The sequence below is a fragment of the Aethalodelphis obliquidens genome, unplaced genomic scaffold (assembly GCF_003676395.1).
Source record: "Aethalodelphis obliquidens isolate GAN/ISIS:26980383/991018 unplaced genomic scaffold, ASM367639v1 scaffold3, whole genome shotgun sequence".
Classification (NCBI taxonomy): Eukaryota; Metazoa; Chordata; class Mammalia; order Artiodactyla; family Delphinidae; genus Aethalodelphis; species Aethalodelphis obliquidens.
Genome location: NW_020837947.1, coordinates 82054554 through 82071863, shown reverse-complemented (window position 1 = coordinate 82071863; position 17310 = coordinate 82054554). Strand labels below are relative to the sequence as shown.

At 37.8% G+C, this 17310-nt stretch overlaps 1 protein-coding gene across 4 annotated transcripts in view; it reads right to left on the bottom strand.

The window, feature by feature from the left end:
• LMBRD1 (LMBR1 domain containing 1) overlaps nucleotides 1–17310 on the bottom strand; it is a 116963-nt gene that overhangs the window by 47861 nt on the left and 51792 nt on the right. For all 4 annotated transcript variants that reach the window (XR_003430032.1, XM_027093260.1, XM_027093269.1 and 1 more), the window contains exons 7-9: nucleotides 15310–15383; nucleotides 5955–6080; nucleotides 1163–1315 (exon numbers count right to left, since the gene is read on the bottom strand). Coding sequence is in view for 3 of the 4 variants with exons in the window: in XM_027093260.1 (XP_026949061.1) it covers nucleotides 1163–1315; nucleotides 5955–6080; nucleotides 15310–15383 (353 nt within the window). In the remaining variant the exon portion in view is untranslated. The remainder of the gene's footprint in view (nucleotides 1–1162; nucleotides 1316–5954; nucleotides 6081–15309; nucleotides 15384–17310) is intronic.

Genomic DNA, 17310 nt, shown 5'->3' with positions numbered 1-17310 from the left:
AAACAAATTGTGATACAGACACACTGGAATACTACTCAGCAAGAAAACAAAAGGAACCACTGAAAAGAAATGCAGTAACATGCATGGTATCTCAAAAGCACTGTGCTGAGCAAAGAAGCCAGACAAAAGCCTATATATGCCATGACTCCCCAGAACACAGAGAAGTAAACCTCAATGACAGAAGGCCATCAGTGGGTGGCTGGAGTCTGAGCTCAGTGGCACAGGGGAAGACATAAAGTAGCTTTCTGTAGTGATGTAGATCTTCTATACCTACATGCCTACATTTGGCGAAATCAATCTGCACACTTAATAAAGCTGATTTGAAAGTCCCTCTAAACACAGGTACAGTGAAATGGCACAAAGCACTTTTGAAACAAGGCAGCTAATGTTAGTGACCAAGTTATAAATATTTATAAAGAAGCTATATAAACAATTTAGAATTAAGTTAAGGGGTGAGCAGGGTTTCTTCATACCTTTGGTGCTATGAAGACAATCACCTTGGCAAAAGGGACCGAGGTGAGACTTAAGGTTTAAAAGTGATACACAGTAGATCTAACTGATTATGGTATGTTTTTGAAGAAGTCTTTCAAAAGAGAAGCTTTTTAGGGTAAGCAGTCAGTGCATTTCCTCATTTCCTTTTGAATTATAAGAGGAAGACCACAATCTGAAGAATTCAAGGCTAGCTAATGATGGTTTAAAAAAAAAGGGAAATTAATGGTTTTCCATCTTAAATAATACTTTTACATACTTTCAGAAACATGCCACCTCACAATGAAGCAAATTCTATTGAAATTTTCAATCTGAATATTGAAATCTGCCTATCTGAGAAAGGTCTAATATGGGTCCCAGATCTCCTACAGAAAAGTACAACCTTGTAAAACCAGGAGAATACCACATTACTTACCTACATTTTAATTTAAGTCCCCCCAAACCTCTGTTATAATACTTACATGACACATGAGTAAATGAAGCTCAGAGAGGTTACGTACCTTGCCCAAACTACCAATATCAGAGCTGTGATTTAAAACCAGATTATTTCAACTGCGAAACCCATACTCTTAAGTTCCACGCTGCAATGCCTCACAAGGAGAACTCAGCCTCTCTGAGAGGTACTACAGAAACTTGGAAGAGTGACAGCATAATTTTGTAAAACCCCACTTACCTTCAGGGGACGCAGGGCACCACAGAATTTAGTCCACCAGCTATTTTCTATGAATTCTAAGTGCCTCTCTCTTTTCCTAAGTGTTCGTAACCTTTCTTCAAGTTGTTTTAAGGCGCGTTTATCCCTTGCTGGCAAAGGTCGACCATCTTTGCTCTGCAAATAACAGAACAAAATAAAACAGTTTTTTTTTTACCATTAAGGTCTTTATAAAGTACCCACCAGATTTAGCAGATCAGGCAACACAAATTTTTTTGGCTCGATTTGACTCCTTTGGCAAATTTACAAATTGGAAAAAAAAAAAAAAGAACCCAACAACTTCTATGTGACAATACACATCTCTGAACCCAGATCAGTGTCAGAATGCGATGTGAATGTGTGTACGTTTAATGCTGAACGTCCTCTTGATCCCCGTTTTCCAAATACCGTATATGGTAAAGTCATGTGGAGACAGATAAATACTTTTATAAACATCCTTTTTATGAGGCACTTTATGTTCTTTGCTCAGTTATCCTCCTTCATCTCCAAATTCCTCATCCTATCCCTTGTCTTAACATATCCGGTCCTGCGTTCTCTCTTTTGGTCGAGAGACTGTGTTACAGTGTATCTGAGCTGAGGCTTCTCAGCCCCTGACTCAAACACCAGCAGAGTGATGCAGTACTCGTATGTGGTGTGCACAGGTTTTTATAACAATCGCTAAGAGCCAGCGCTTTCTTATTCTCTATTTACATTTGCAAATGAGTTATGTTTTCTTCGGCTGGCCTACCTGACAGATAATTCTCATCTATTTTCATATGATATTTACCATAACCATGAGCAGTACCTTTCTGTGGCGTCCAAGTGACACTTTCCCACTCGAACTCACCCCTGCCCATAAGTGTCTTCAACTCGGTACAATAATAAACCACAATAACAAGACAGCTGCTAAATACTAAAAAGGTGAAATATAAATTTGTTTGCTTTTATTGAAGGACCAAGAAAATATTTACACGGGACAACATTTTTCTTTCTTTCTTTTTTTTTTTTAAGTTTTTGGCCAGGCCATGCGGCTTGTGGGATCTTAGTTTCCCAACCAGGGATTGAACCCCCAGGCCCTCAGCAGTGACAGAGTTGAGTCCTAACTACTGGACTGCCAGGGAATTCCCGGGACGTTTTTAAACTGTAAAAGCGTTAATAATTAGAGTGTTAAAATCCCTATCAAGGTTTAAATAGGATGCTGGGGGACACGCCGGCCAGTGCTCTGCAGCACAGCCCAGAGCAGCATCAATGTGGAATAAGGGACACACGCATTGTTCATTATTTCTATGTATTTCTTGTCCGGGCAGACAGTCCAGATACCCTTTCATAAGGGCATGTCAGGGTCACAGCGACCTCTCCACAAGACGGCACTGCAATGCTCTGTTCCTGATCGTGTTGCTTCCCAAACGTCACATGCATAACAATCAACAGGAGGGTCTGTTCAACGCAGGTTTCTAGACCCTACCGCGAGAGAACACGACTTAGTTAGGTCCCGGGTGGGGCCCGGAATTGCATTTCTGCCAAATTCCCAGGAGATGCTGATGCGACTGGCCCAGAACCATACTCCGCATACGTGGGGCCATTATTATTATTTAACGATCGCCACTGCTTTAGGGACACTGGTTACTATCAAACTGTATCCCTTACAGAAGGGTATTTTCTGAAGACCAGAGGAATAAGACATCTCCCTCCAGAAGGCAGATCCAGGCCACGATACTTCAAGCGTGTGGTACTTTATATCTTAACTACACAATTTTTCTCAAAACTGCCATTCTAATATCAAAAGGATACCAACAAGGTAGATTTATTTCACTGCTGGCGTTCCCTATTTCAGGAAAATAATTTTTTAGTAAGCTGATTTAAGGGTCCACTGAAAACACACTCAAATTATCTGCCCATTTGCGGAAGCATCAGTGGGATGAATGGAGGCCCGCTCTGCTGTACCAACTGTCTAAACCAAAGTAAGAAGAACTGTGGTCAGACAGACACTGCCCCTCCCACGGTCCCCAACGACCACCTCCTCTTCTGTGGTTATCACTGTCACAGAGATCATGCATATCTATGTGTCTACATGTGTCCCTCTGTGTAAACATACTTATGTTTTTTGTTTTACATAATAGGTAACATTTCCTGTGCCTTATTCTCCTTAAATCTTCCAAATAAAACTCTGAGGTTGATAACAGCATTTTTTTTTTTTTTTTTTTTTTTTTTTGCGGTACGCGGGCCTCTCACTGCTGTGGCCTCTCCCGTTGAGGAGCACAGGCTCCATACGCACAGGCTCAGCGGCCATGGCTCGGACCCAGCCGCTCTGCGGCATGTGGGATCCTCCCGGTCCGGGGCACGAACCCGCGTCCCCTGCATTGGCAGGCGGACTCCCAACCACTGCGCCACCAGGGAAGCCCGATAACAGCATTTTATTCATTTATTAGATGAGGAAAATAAGGCCCACAGATATTACCTACATAATCAGGAGAGCCAGAATTTAAACTGAGAAAGTGTAACTTAATTTCATAAGATACATTCTCTAAGCTATATATAAATCTACCTCATTCCTTTTCATCATTGCACAGCACATTATACCATGATATTTTAATTTAACAAATACCTTATTTTTGAACATTTAGATTATTTTCTTTTTTGAGGGGGCAGGGACATGAATATCCTTATTCACCTGGGTACAAGCGCATACATACAATCCAGTGAGATAGGCTCCTAGACATCTGTTGATTAAAATTTAATTATTAAAAGGTACATTGTTTGTGCATTTGTGTGTACAGGCGCATGTGACAACATTCAGTTTTCTTTTAAAAGCTGTATATTTTATATTCCCTCAAACAGTATTCCTATCCCCAAATTCTTATCAACCCCTGACGAAGGTAAAAAATTTAAAGACTTCTAAAGGATAAAAAAATACTGACTTGCTCAAATTACCAGCCATCCTGGTTTTAGCAATAAAAGTCCCCTCATGTTCTGGAAAACTCCTCAGGTCCCACACAAACTGGGATCTTACTCAACCTACTCATTACTAATGAGCTGAAGCATCACTTCGTATTTTCACTGAAGAGTTTAATTTCTCCTTCAGTAAACTGTCTATTTAGGTCTTTTGTTCATCATTTCTATGTATTTCTTGTCTTTTTTTCTTCTTGACTTAAAGATGCTCAGCATATATCAGCTATATTGCAGATTATTTCCTCTCAAATTATTGTTGGTTCTTTAAATTCCTTTTTGGTGCCACTTTTTTTGGTACATAAATTTAAAAACATAAAAATTTAAAGCTCACCAGTTGCTCAATTTGCACTCGAGTTCTGAGTCTTATTTAGAAAGGTCTTCTACATACCAAAATAAAATTTGATTTTCACTTTCTCCTAATGTTTTGTAAATGTTATACTGGATTTAAATTCTGAATTTGTTTAGTATATGGTAGGAGGTTTATAAAGATTTCATTTTTTATCTTTTATAGACTGTATTGAATTTCCACCTAAACGTATGAAAACTGTCGTCTCTACAATATTGAATCTTCCCAAGTAGGAACGGATGAAGTTCTCCATTTATTTCAGTCTTCTATTATGTATTTCAATAAAGTTTGTAATTTCCACCAGGAAGATTCTGACATTTCTTATTATTCTATAGTTCACAGTTATTGGAAATGAGGTCATTTTCTATTACATCCTCCACCTGGTGAATGATCCTGTACATCTGTATCTGGACACCTTGATGAACTCTTGTTAGGTCTATTAATTTGCCAGTTGGTTCTTTTAGATTTTCTTGGTAGAGGCTATCTGCAAATAACAGAAGTTACTTCCCCTCTTCTCTCCTCTCCCTTCCACAGTTACCACTACGTTCTTTTCTATCTGACTAGGAATAGGATACGAACATCCCTGTCGTATACGTGCCTTTAGTGAGAATGTTTCTTTCATTAGGTACGATGATCACGGTAGGCTTCCTTTGCTAAACAACTTCTTTTCTTCCAATTTGGTAAGAATTTTCTCTAAACATCGTTAACTACAAATTGACTCTTACCAAATACTCTTTGGCATCTATTAAGATGTTTATGTTTCTCATCTATTCTCAATATATTAAACTACTTTATTTTCTAACATATCATCCTCGCCATCCTGGGATAAACCTAATCTTATAATTATGAAATATTCTCTTATTACAGCATAGTTTTTGAATTGCTAACATTTTTATTTATATTAAATTATTTGCCTGTACTTTCATAAGAGAGCCCAGTAAACAGTTTTCTTTTGGGTGTGCTATTACCATCTGGTTTCTGTCTCAGGATTATGATAGTTTAATAGAATAATTCAGAAAACTTTCCATTTTTTCCTATGTTCTATAAATAAGATTTATCTGTTACTTGAAGGTGACAGAGGAAGAAAAACTTGATTGTGTTTTTAGAAGTACATTTAATTGGCAAGTGGTTACACGTAATCTTATCTTATTCAACCAGTACATAAAACTTTAACGTAAGTGATACAGTGAAATCTGATATTACACATGGAATCAGCATACCTGGGAACTAGCAAGGTCTTCATCATACACAAGTAGAACTTTTGTGTTTCAGTTGTTAGAACACTGATAGAAATTCTCACACTGTCAGTGTCCTACATTTCACAGAAGACAATTTTTTAAAAATAGGGTTCTTTAAGGATACGTTGAACAAAAACTCAAACAATGTCAAAATATGGGCTTAGCAATGTCTAAGTCACAACACAGAGCAGCTCGAAGACAAAGTACTTTTACGCTCCCCGGTTACAATAAAACATCAAGTCACCTTCGATTTAATCGTTTGGATGTGCTGCTCCACTTCCTCAATGTCTTCAGTGTTTTCTAGACGTTCGTAAGCAGCGCTTCTAGTGCCTTTGATCAGATTTAGAGGCAAGGCCGACATGCCATAGGCCTGAAAGAACAAAGGAAAACACGTTCTGGTAATACTGTTTTATTTCATTTATTTTTTGGCTGTGCCATGAGGCTTGCGGGGTCTTAGTTCCCCAACCAGGGATCAAACCTGGTCCCCTGGCAGTGAGAGCGCCAAGTCCTATCCACTGAACCACCACGGAATTCCCTAGTCATACTATTTTAAACATATTATACAGAATTTTCAGGTAAAAAATGTCCTTTTAAGTAACAACAAAATGAGTAAGCAGTTGTGAAGGGGACAGTCACTGAAGAACAGAGGATATGGGAGTGAATCATGATTATATTGCCTCATAATTCTGTTTATTTCATATTTAGTTACATAGAGTTACGTCTGTAATACTATTCCTAGAATAGGTAATATCTATTTTTCAAAGGACAAGTTATAAAATTAATGGAAATATAATACTTTATCAAAGTAATAACTCACAATTTCAGGCTAATCAGGGGTTAAGATAGTATGAATCAGTAGAAACAATTTATAAAATTATTTTCTATGGAAAAACCCAATTTTATCCAAGTGTATATAGTAAACCCTTAGTAAAATGTAAGTATTTTAACATACATGTTATTTGATTAGCATACCAATGATCTGTATGTAGTTTATTTGTAAGTTCTAAGTATTTACAGTCTTTTCACTAAGTATTTTAAATATAATTCTTACAAGAAATTCTAAAATATTAATGGGCATTAAAAATAAACATATTATTTTCTATTACCCAATTCCATATTAGCCAGTCCCAAATGTGAAATTTTATTGTAACTATTAAAAACACTCAATGGCAACTGCCATGTGACCATTATTCAAAATCGTTACTGACCTTAAATCCTTAGAAGCAAAACTGACAACTACCACCTCGTGGTTGCAGCAACGGGCTCTAAAGTAGACACACCATGTATTTAGATCCTTCCATTTTCTTCCTGAGAACACAGCCAAACCACTTCAGCCAGCCTCCCTGAAGTTAGGTGGGGCCATGAGATTGAGCTCAAGCAATGAATGTGGGCAGAAGTGATAAACGCTACCTCTTAGGCTTAACCCTGAACTCTAAAGTATCCTGAGCAATCCTGCATATTTTCTCTCATGCTCTCTGCTACCTGGCTGTCAACTCCCAGGATGATCTCAAATATGTTTAGTGTCGATTTTAATCACTTCAATATTCTCACTGAGTCTCCTTTAGACATTGATTAAACCACAATTCACATAGGGAAGCATAAATTCTGACACATCAGGGTTGTTTTTAAATTAAGGGAGAATAGGAACAAAGAACATGATTAAAAGGAAATCCCAGAAATCAACCAGTTCTATCAGGTAGTATCAACTCTATATAGCATGTTGTATTTAGATAATTAACTAGCTGAAATTATTACCTAATATGCAAATCCTTGCATTTTCTAAAGGAGAGATACTTAAAATCTTGCATTTTAAATATTGTTAAAACATAAGTTAATGTTCTCATGATTTCCCCATCATCCGAAAACAAAAACAACAAGGAGAGGTTGGGGAAAGGTTCTATTTGTATTAGAAGAAAATATAATTTGGACAGAGTAGAATAATTTTCTTCTAACTAACTAAATTCTTATCTAACTTATACTCCTAATGACGTTGGTAAAATATAAAAAGGAAAAACATAATCAGGTTTATTTTTTTTAACAGTAAATTTTATATCCTCAAACTACCGAAAATGTAAAGAAAAAAGCGTATGGAAGCCAAGGTGTCCCAGAGGCGGTTACCCTTCCCTTGTAGGAGTGTCCTAACCCTATTACCACTCTGACCTATCTGTTGTTCTAGTAGTTCCACACCTTTTAAACGGTAATGAAAAAAAGTAACATAGCACTTTAAGACTCTGATGAGCATACAGTATTACATGATGATTATTCACCGACTCTCCACACGCACATATCATTTTACCACAAGTCCACGTTGCTTTTTACAACCAACTGCCAGGGCAACATGATTTTGCTAAACCCAGTTTATGCCCAAGTATATTTTCCTGTCCTTCCAACCACCTCCGAACTAGGCTTATTTTATCCCAAATCTTGCTATTCTGCTTGATGGATCTGGGTCTCTAAATATACTAACCTCAGAACTCAATACTATTGGGTTGGCCAAAAAGTTCGTTTGGGTTTTTCCATACGATGTTATGGGAAAACCTGAACAAACTTTTTGGACAGTCCAATTATTTCCCAAGGAATCTGTACTCCAGTCAGCACGAAAAACGTGGCCACTACTTAAGAGTTTACTGTCAAAGACAAGGTCATCTAAATTCTCCTCACTGGTCTGCTGGTCTCACTTCCTACAAATCCATCCTTTACACTGTTTCCAAAGTGATCTTGCTCTAACCCTCATGTCAGATTATGTCATTCCTCTGATTAGCATCCACTGAGATTCCCCAGGACCACGTGCTCTGGCGGCAGTCCCCAGGATTCTGCATCGGGGCCATCAAGACCACACAGGAGACAAGAAGCAGGGAGCGTCGGTCTGCTGCTGCTGCTTCAGCCAGAGCCACACTACTCTGTTCACCTCTTTCTGTATGTATCAGAATTTCATGAACGACTGTTTGAAAATGTCACTTTACAATTTTTTTTTTTCCAATGAGAGGTACAATTACTAGTCCTGTGAATAGACGCCACTATCTAATCCTGGCCTACGAAGCCCTTCGTGACCTGATCCCTACCACCCAACCTCATGCCTCTAAATGGTTCACTGCTCCTCAGTCACTGCAGTTTCCGCATCCACACCTGTGTACATGCGGTGCCTCATCTGCAACACCCACGTCTCACCCTACCTCATTAGCCCAGCCCAGTGCCCTTCAGGTCTCAGCTTAATTACACCGCATCTGAGAAACCTTCCTTGATTTGTAAATGTACCTTGCTTATAACTCAATTATAGTACAGAACACTGGACATTATTTGTCTGCATGTCTGTTTTATCACTAGATCTGCCAAACTTAGCTAATCAGAATCATGTGGAAAGTTCGTTAACAATATAGATTTCTCAGCCAGACTAGTAATAACTGCAGTAGACTGTTTTGTATGTAAGGACTAGGTCTCAATTCTTCTTTTACCTACCTTTATTCCAAGAACAAACGTGTTCAATTAATAAAATAACTTCTCTAAGAAAATAATATTCAAACAAAAAAAATTTTTTCAGTGCCCTTTATTCACATGAACTTATTTCCTTACATGGAATTTACACATTTATTCGAAGAGTTAAACTGCATTCCTATAGCTTAAATAAACAGTTTAAAGCAAAAATTTTAGAAAATAAAAACATGTCCTTGGTAACACCTTGTGGTAACATGGGACCAGAATACAACATCCTTTTGTGAATTATTAATTGTCTGAAGAGAACAAGAAAGTAATCATTGTTTTGGTTACCTAGCTTTTAGCTTATTTTTGGATTACATGCTTAAATTTCAATGATTATCAGGAATTTTAAGTATAGTATTTAGAGTAAGATAAACTTGACATAACACAGTACACAAACTATTTAATCACTACAACTTTAAGATCTTTAAACAAGAATCTTTTGAATTTAACCTCAGATTTCTTTGAAAAAAATGTATGAAGGCTATCATTTTTCAGAAACACAAAACTTTTATTGCTTACTACTGCCCTCTAGTGAATTACCAGAAAATCAACAAGGCTAAAGAGATCATATCATTTAAAATGCTTCCAGGTCAGCCATAATCGCTTCCAATTTTATTTGTTTCAACTTCCAAGAATAAATCACCACCTGTATTTTAAAAGCCAAATGTTTTGAAAGAATATATACAAACTACAAACATTTCTAATACCTTCTTGCCCCTATAAGAACAGCACTTTTCCCTGCACCTCTCTCTTCTGTGAAGGATGAGTTTCCAACCTATTAGCCTTGAATTAGAAAGGTCAGCGCCAAGCACTGCCTGTAAACTGAATATATGTCCTGCATATACTTATAACACCTATTATTCAAGGACACGGATACTGTCATGACTAAGGAAACAACTCACTTAATGTGTATTCAATGAAGATTTCCCTTTTAAATATTCATTGATTCTAAAATATACATGTATTTTTTCACATTTATCATCAGTGAAATTTGGATGCATCTTACAAACACTGGCTAGGCAGAAGTCATGACGTAGTTGTCATTACCTGCACATTCACAGATTTGGTCATAGCTGGTTACATTATAGTTACTTCTCCAGTGGAGTTACCTGCATTCTTGGTACAACTCTTGAGTTTAACTGCCACTTACCACGTCTTATAAGATAGTGCTACGATTTGACATCGAAGCAAAAAGTTAATGTGTAAGGAAAGACAGAACAAAGGACCAAGCAGTGAAGCAAAAATTAACTGGAACAATGAGCATGATTCTATATTTTTTTGCAAAGCAATAATCAAAGGCTTTATAAGCTTAAGAAAGGAAGATGACCAAAGTAGAAGACATTTTGTACTTTGCTACTTAGGTAGCAAAAGAAGAAACAACAACAAAAACAGCTTAAACAGGTGTGTTAGTAGCTTCAAAGAACATCCCAGAGACAAGAATGGAGCACCCAAGAAAAGTTGTTAGCATCAATTCTCTTGATAGCCTAAAACCACCCTGTGGAGTGAAACATGGACAAGAACAGCCAATTCAAAAAAGTGATTCAGAAGACTCACATTCCAAATGCGAAGTTTTAGAAATACCTTTACAACTTATTTCAGTTATATTTTCCTTATCTTGTATGCGGAAGATTGATACGACTTTTTTTTTTTTTACGTAGGTAAGGCTGAAACACTTCTCTCATTAATATAAAACAAAAACTATAAATGACTAGAGAGCATGGGCAGGGCTTTTTCCTTACAGCGGTACATAAGGTGCATCTTACAAATCAGGTCACAGACTCAACGAAGCATACTCACATAGAAGGCTGAGAAATTTAATTTTTAAAGTGGAGTTCTGTCTTCAAAGAGTATTGAGAACCACTGCTCTATTTATTTCTATTTTCAAATCCTTAATTTAGCACTCTAGTTTTCCTTAATACATTAGTCTACATTTATAGTAAATATATTTATTAGCATAAATATATATATATAATTCATAAACTCCTGGAAGACACGTTCAGTTTTTTTTACTGGTAAGTGTACATAATAAAAAGTTCAGTAGCCGCTGTCTTTATAGGCACTTCAGCGGTCCACATGATACATTTTGTATGAAAATAGCACTATTCAACACTTCCCCACTTGGTGGCACCAAAAAATTAAAATATCTGCATAAATATTTGTGTCTAGAGGTTTTTTTGTTTGTTTGTTTGTTTTTAATTTAAAAAGTAGCAGATTCCCTTTCAATTAAGCTGAAAACAACAGGCAAGATAACATGTCATTTGACATTCTTCTCCTAAAATTGAGTGCCCAATTATTTGGCTATTCCTTGAGATGTGGTACAGTGGATATAATCTTGGTAAAATTTAAATTATCAACTAGTTTCTAAACTAAACAACAACGCATACCTAAGAAATTCACATTCAACTGACACATACATTACAAAAACTTCTGTAGTCTCAATACTGATAGCTACAGATTCAATAACAGACATAATCTTACCTTTAGTAATTAATTCCTTGTACTCAGGGTCAAAGTTCTCTAAACATTAACTTCCCACTTTCGGTACATATTAAAACTAAACCTCTTCTATTCCCCATGCGTACCTATTATACCCTCATTCAAGTTCTGCTCCAATTCTTGAGTTTTCCCTAACTACTTAGGAGGAAACTTTGCTTTCACTGATAATTAGTACCATTAGCCACCTACCAATAATAAAACCACTTATCAATAAACAGTTGATTTTCAACTAGTATTTTTGTTGTTTTGTTTGTTTGTCTTTTGCGGTATGCGGGCCTCTCACTGCTGGGGCCTCTCACTGCTGTGGCCTCTCCCGTTGCGGAGCACAGGCTCCGGACGCGCAGGCTCAGCGGCCATGGCTCACGGGCCCAGCCGCTCCGCAGCATGTGGGATCTTCCCGGACCGGGGCATGAACCCGCGTCCCCCGCATCGGCAGGCGGACTCTCAACCGCTGTGCCACCAGGGAAGCCCTCAATTAGTTTTTAATAAAGTCTGAATAAGTATTATTGGCCCATTTCTCAGATGGGGAAGCTAGGACTCAGAAATTACATTTTACATGAAGACTCACACTCACGGCTAGTCTTCAGCTATGCATACCACGCTCCCCCTTAACCAGGGTCTTCTCTACCCCACATAGGTAGTAAAACTGGCGAGACTGTGGTTTGGTAGCAAACCATTCTTCCACCCAGTTCTGAGCACATTCTGCAGTGCTATTTACATGATGTTTATCTGTCTATCCACACACCCAAGAGTAACTCTTTGACTTACTCACCTTTTCATAATCCACATTCTCACTGACCATGACGCAACTGCTGTTAACACCTGGCTTACTTTCACTGTGAGAGGAAAGCGGTGGAATCTGTAGCTTGAACCACATGAACCTGAATATTCAACAGTTTGAGCTCCTAGTGATTACTGATTGAGTGGCCAACAGATTCCAAGACCTGATGAATTGTTTAATTAAGTCCTCACAACCTTATTAAATATTACTCCCACTTTAGATGGGAAAGTAGTTCAAGAGACCCACTGACTTAAAAGGGACCCACATTTAAGCCTCTCCCCCAAGGATCCTAACGGTACTGCTTATGCTACTTAAAGAAAACACACACGGTAACTCCTAGGTAGGTAACCCCTAGGTAGGTAACCCCTAGGTAGGTAACCCCTAGGCAGTCTCACCTGGTGCCTATAACACTGGAACCTGCCCCTTGGGCTCAGGCCTTTGGTGACCCCTCCTACCTACTCAGCATCGTGTCTTTCTGGTGGTTCCCGCCATCAGGTCCTCTGATTGTTTTATCAATGGCCTTCAGCCCAGCCCTCTGTATTCCAGAAAAAGTAAAGCTCTTCTAAGGCTATCTTAACTAAGTCAGTATGATTATTATATTTGGTTTCATTGCATAAATGATAATTTTCACTGTTTCCATTTGAATATAAACTATATTAGCTTGAAATATTTATCTTTACAATATCGTTCCTACAGGGAAGCTCTCTTTCAAAGAGTTTTAATAATTTCACACATTTTCCCCACTCCCACTCATCAGCCCCAGAGCTTACTGAATTCAGACCCACCGGAGTAATACTGTTAAAATGTTAGTCAGATCCTATTACTTTCCATTTAGAACCTTCCAGTAGCTTCTAATCTCAGTCGGAATGAAATCCAAAACCCTAACCACGGTCCACGAGGCACTATACAACATGCCCTCATCCACGCTCACCACCCTCCCCAGTTACCTGAGCTCCCACACGCCAGCTTTGCCTCCTGCTAACTGAGCACAGCACAGGGTGCTCACCCCAGGACTTCTGCACTCCCCTCCCCTCGTGGCTGGCTGTCCTTCCACCTCACTCAGGTCTCTGCTCAAAGGTCAGAGGAACTACTCCCGACCTGTCACTACTGCCTGTGCCCTACACTGCGCTGTGTGAGCATGCTCACAGCGCCCACCACTCGGCCGTCCGAAGACAATGCTCCACGGGCCTCTCATTTCTGCGCATCTTGCAAGCCAGGCACTAACTGCCCTTTTCTCTTCTGTGCTGTCTTTCCAAGAATGCTTGTGCAGCAAACAGCCTGGGAAGACCAAGACAGCGTTCCTCTGGAGCGAGAGCAGGCACGCTTCCTGTCCGTCAATGAAGACTCGGCCTCCCTGCACTCAACGGTCCTCAGCTTGGTGACAGTCTCGATGGGCGCTCTTCATGTCGCCCCATGGGAGTCGGGACTCAGGAGACGGGCGCAAGACAACGCGCTCCCGTGGCTGCTGCCGTTGCTGTGCAACAGAAGGTTCTTATCTGACCAGAAGTCTTGCACCTCTGACCAACATCCAGGGCACTGCAGCAGACTACAAGCTACAAGCAGGGTCAAATCGCAGACCCTTCATGGTTCCTGAGGATGACCTTACATGTTGGTTTCCTCTTTTTCTGTTCCTTTCTCCTGACTCATCTTTCACTGACTGTTATATCCTCATCTCCCTATACTTCTCGAAGCACTTTTACAAAAAGTATCGTTTGACCTTCAAAAATCCCTAAGAGGCATTTTTTTATTCCCATCTAATGGGGAAAACACTGACCCACGCAGGGTAGAAGACAAACCCAAGATCAGCATACATATCAGTCACAGAATAGCAATTAGAGTCCAGGTCTAACTCCTCGTGTGTTATTAACCTGTGAATGTTTCCTAAAAGACCGTTCACAGGTAGTATATATATTCTCTGAGATGGGAAGATAGTTACCCACCAATACACTCCTTGTGTAGTAATACATGAAAAAAGCAAAAATGGCAATGAATAATAAAACTGAATACTCAAGCACCTGAAAGATACTAAAATGCATGAGTTTAGACTTCTTTTATTATACATTATGACACTTGAATGATTATGCAACAAAACCAGATTCTGCTATCACACTAACAGCCCATTTCTTTTATGTTTAAAGGCAGACACTGGAACAATACCCAAAATGTTTTCTTTATAACCAGCACTTTTCATCTTTGTATCAATCAAGAATGCTCTAAACATAAACTCCATTAATCTGAAAAAGGTTCCATATAATTTAAAGCTTCCTGCACAACTCTCTTTTGGGAGGCAAGTAAGAAGCATTTTTACTTGCTTTTCCTCTATAATTTGAGCAAAAAACTCAAAAAGCACTCTGCACGCAAGTTTGTCAGGCTATTGTAAGTCATATCGTACCATTCCCAGAGAGACCGGAAAAAAAAAAATCAAAGTCTCTGAGAGTATAAGATTAGGTTCTTTATACTAGAGAAATATCAAGTGATGTAAAATATCTGATTTTAAAAGCCCTATATCCCCATATAGGATAAATCTACTGAATCCATAACAGGTACTGATCTATGGTTCAGAGTTCTAATATGCTTATAAATCACTAAATCTATTATTGCATAGTATATAACCACTTCAAGGTTCACAAGTTATAAAGTTTGTTTCTGAATGTTAAATTTCACAAATACAGATAAAATGATTATGACCAAGTAGTTAAAAATCTACCCTCCTCTCAAGAAAAATGAAGAAAGTACTAGATATTAAACAGGAAAACAGAGCTAAATTGAACATACCAATAAGGTAACAAAACTGCATCATAAAGTGGTTCTTTAATTTTAACTCAATTATTACCATTATACTTACTGTGTAGATTATAGCTGCCAACATTCCAATCAGGGTCAGAGAACTAATGGAAAATGACAAGGCAGCTAAACCATCTGCAAAAGAGGAAAAACACTGTTAAAAATGTACAGCTATTCAAATGTTTATATTCAACAAATCAACAGAAATGTAAAAATTGGGTTTCTTACACATTCCAAAGGAATAAACCCAATATGCATTACCCCATTCTTGTGTGCTAACTCCAAGTGGAAAGGAGCTTTTAAATAGCTCTTCATAAATGGATTTGTTAAAGATCTTTCAGACTAAGACTTTCTTTCTTTCACCTCTTAAAATTAAAGAGGGAAACTACTGCCTAATTATTGAGCCTCAAAAGAAATCAGCAAAATACTAGATGCTCAAAAGTTGGCCAAAAAAATGCCCTGGCCTTTCTCAAAGGCAGACCTCGAGAAATAACATGATAGGAATGCCACTGACCTTGGCCCTATCTTCCCTCTCCACTCAAACTCCTAGTTCCTCTGTTCTTAAATTTCAAGTAAGTTTTTAAAACTTAGCCTAGAACTAAAATCGTAAAGAGTTTACTTCCCTCTTTAACTTGAAAGGAGCTAGCATGCTCCCTTAGTGAGGGGGGGAGAGGCAAACAAACAGAAAATAAATTCAAACATAATACCAAAACAGGAATACTATGCTAACAAGTTAGATTTAGGAAACTTTTTAAAGGAAGGCCAATGAGTGAGTAGTGAGAGTGACACTTCCAAATAAACATACCAGATAATACAATGACATATGCAAATTGGAATATTCTTAAATTGGAGTAATACTAATTGTTCTAGTTTTAATACAGGTTCTATTGGACCTGTATTGATCTAGTTTAAATGCAGGTACTGTGGAACCAAACATAATTTTTTAATTAATTTAATATATCAATACTAAATAATAATAGAATGACCCATCCTATTAAAACTCACGTCTCAGTTTTAAAATATAACACTTAGAGAGAGCATATTATTAACAAGTTCAGAAACTTGAGACAAATTTTTTTGTCAGAGACAAATTTTTAAGCCTTAATTTTTTTAACTGTAATACATTTTATTAAATCAAAGACCATTGGTGCTGTTACTTTCTTGATCTTACTAGAAGTATCAACAGAAAGTATTCATACAACTAGGAGAGGTCTGGCATTTGGCTGATAGCCATTTTAAGGTACCTCCTCTTATAAAATACATCACAGAATCAGAGATATGAAAATGTATACAAATATGCATCTTAGAACTGATAAAGTGGAGTGTTCTGCTAAGATATCTGGCCAATCTAAACGTTGATATTACTAAAAGTGATAAGCAAAATGTACTATAAAATATGGTGTTTAAGATGTGAGGTTTTTTAAAGGTTAAGACTAAGGAGATTACAGCAAGTACAGTAATGCTACCTATTATAATCATTGATTCAAGTTATGCTAACACTCAAAGACTAGCAAAACTTATAGGATAATGTTTAGGGCAGAAGAGTAGCTACTAAAGAGACCTGAAGGAGTTAACTGCAGGAAAAGAAGCAATTTATTTCTCAGCAACAGGCTCAGGTACATAAATCCTGACATGCAGTATCAGTATATGCCAGACCCGCTATCCGTATTCTTGCTGGTATCAGCAAGATATTAATGGACCACAATTTACAAGATGAAATCTTAAGTGGAAAGCAAGAAAATTAAGAAGTTGTACAGCAAAGACTCCAAGACCTAATTTAACCATCATTTAATATTGTATCTGGGTAAAGAGAAAGTGCTGATCAAAGAACATAGAGTACCTAATAAAAAGAATAAATACAAAAGCAATACGAATTTTCAGCATAATGTTTATAAAATAAGTTCTCTAGCTTTCTTTGAAAATAGTTCAAAGGCACATGAAATTCTCAGTAATAAAATACACACTCTTATTTGGTATCAGTTTCTAACACCAACTATATTTTTCAATGACTAAGCAACTTTCTTAAGCTAACTTCCTAAACCTGCTTTTTTGTTCCTCTCTA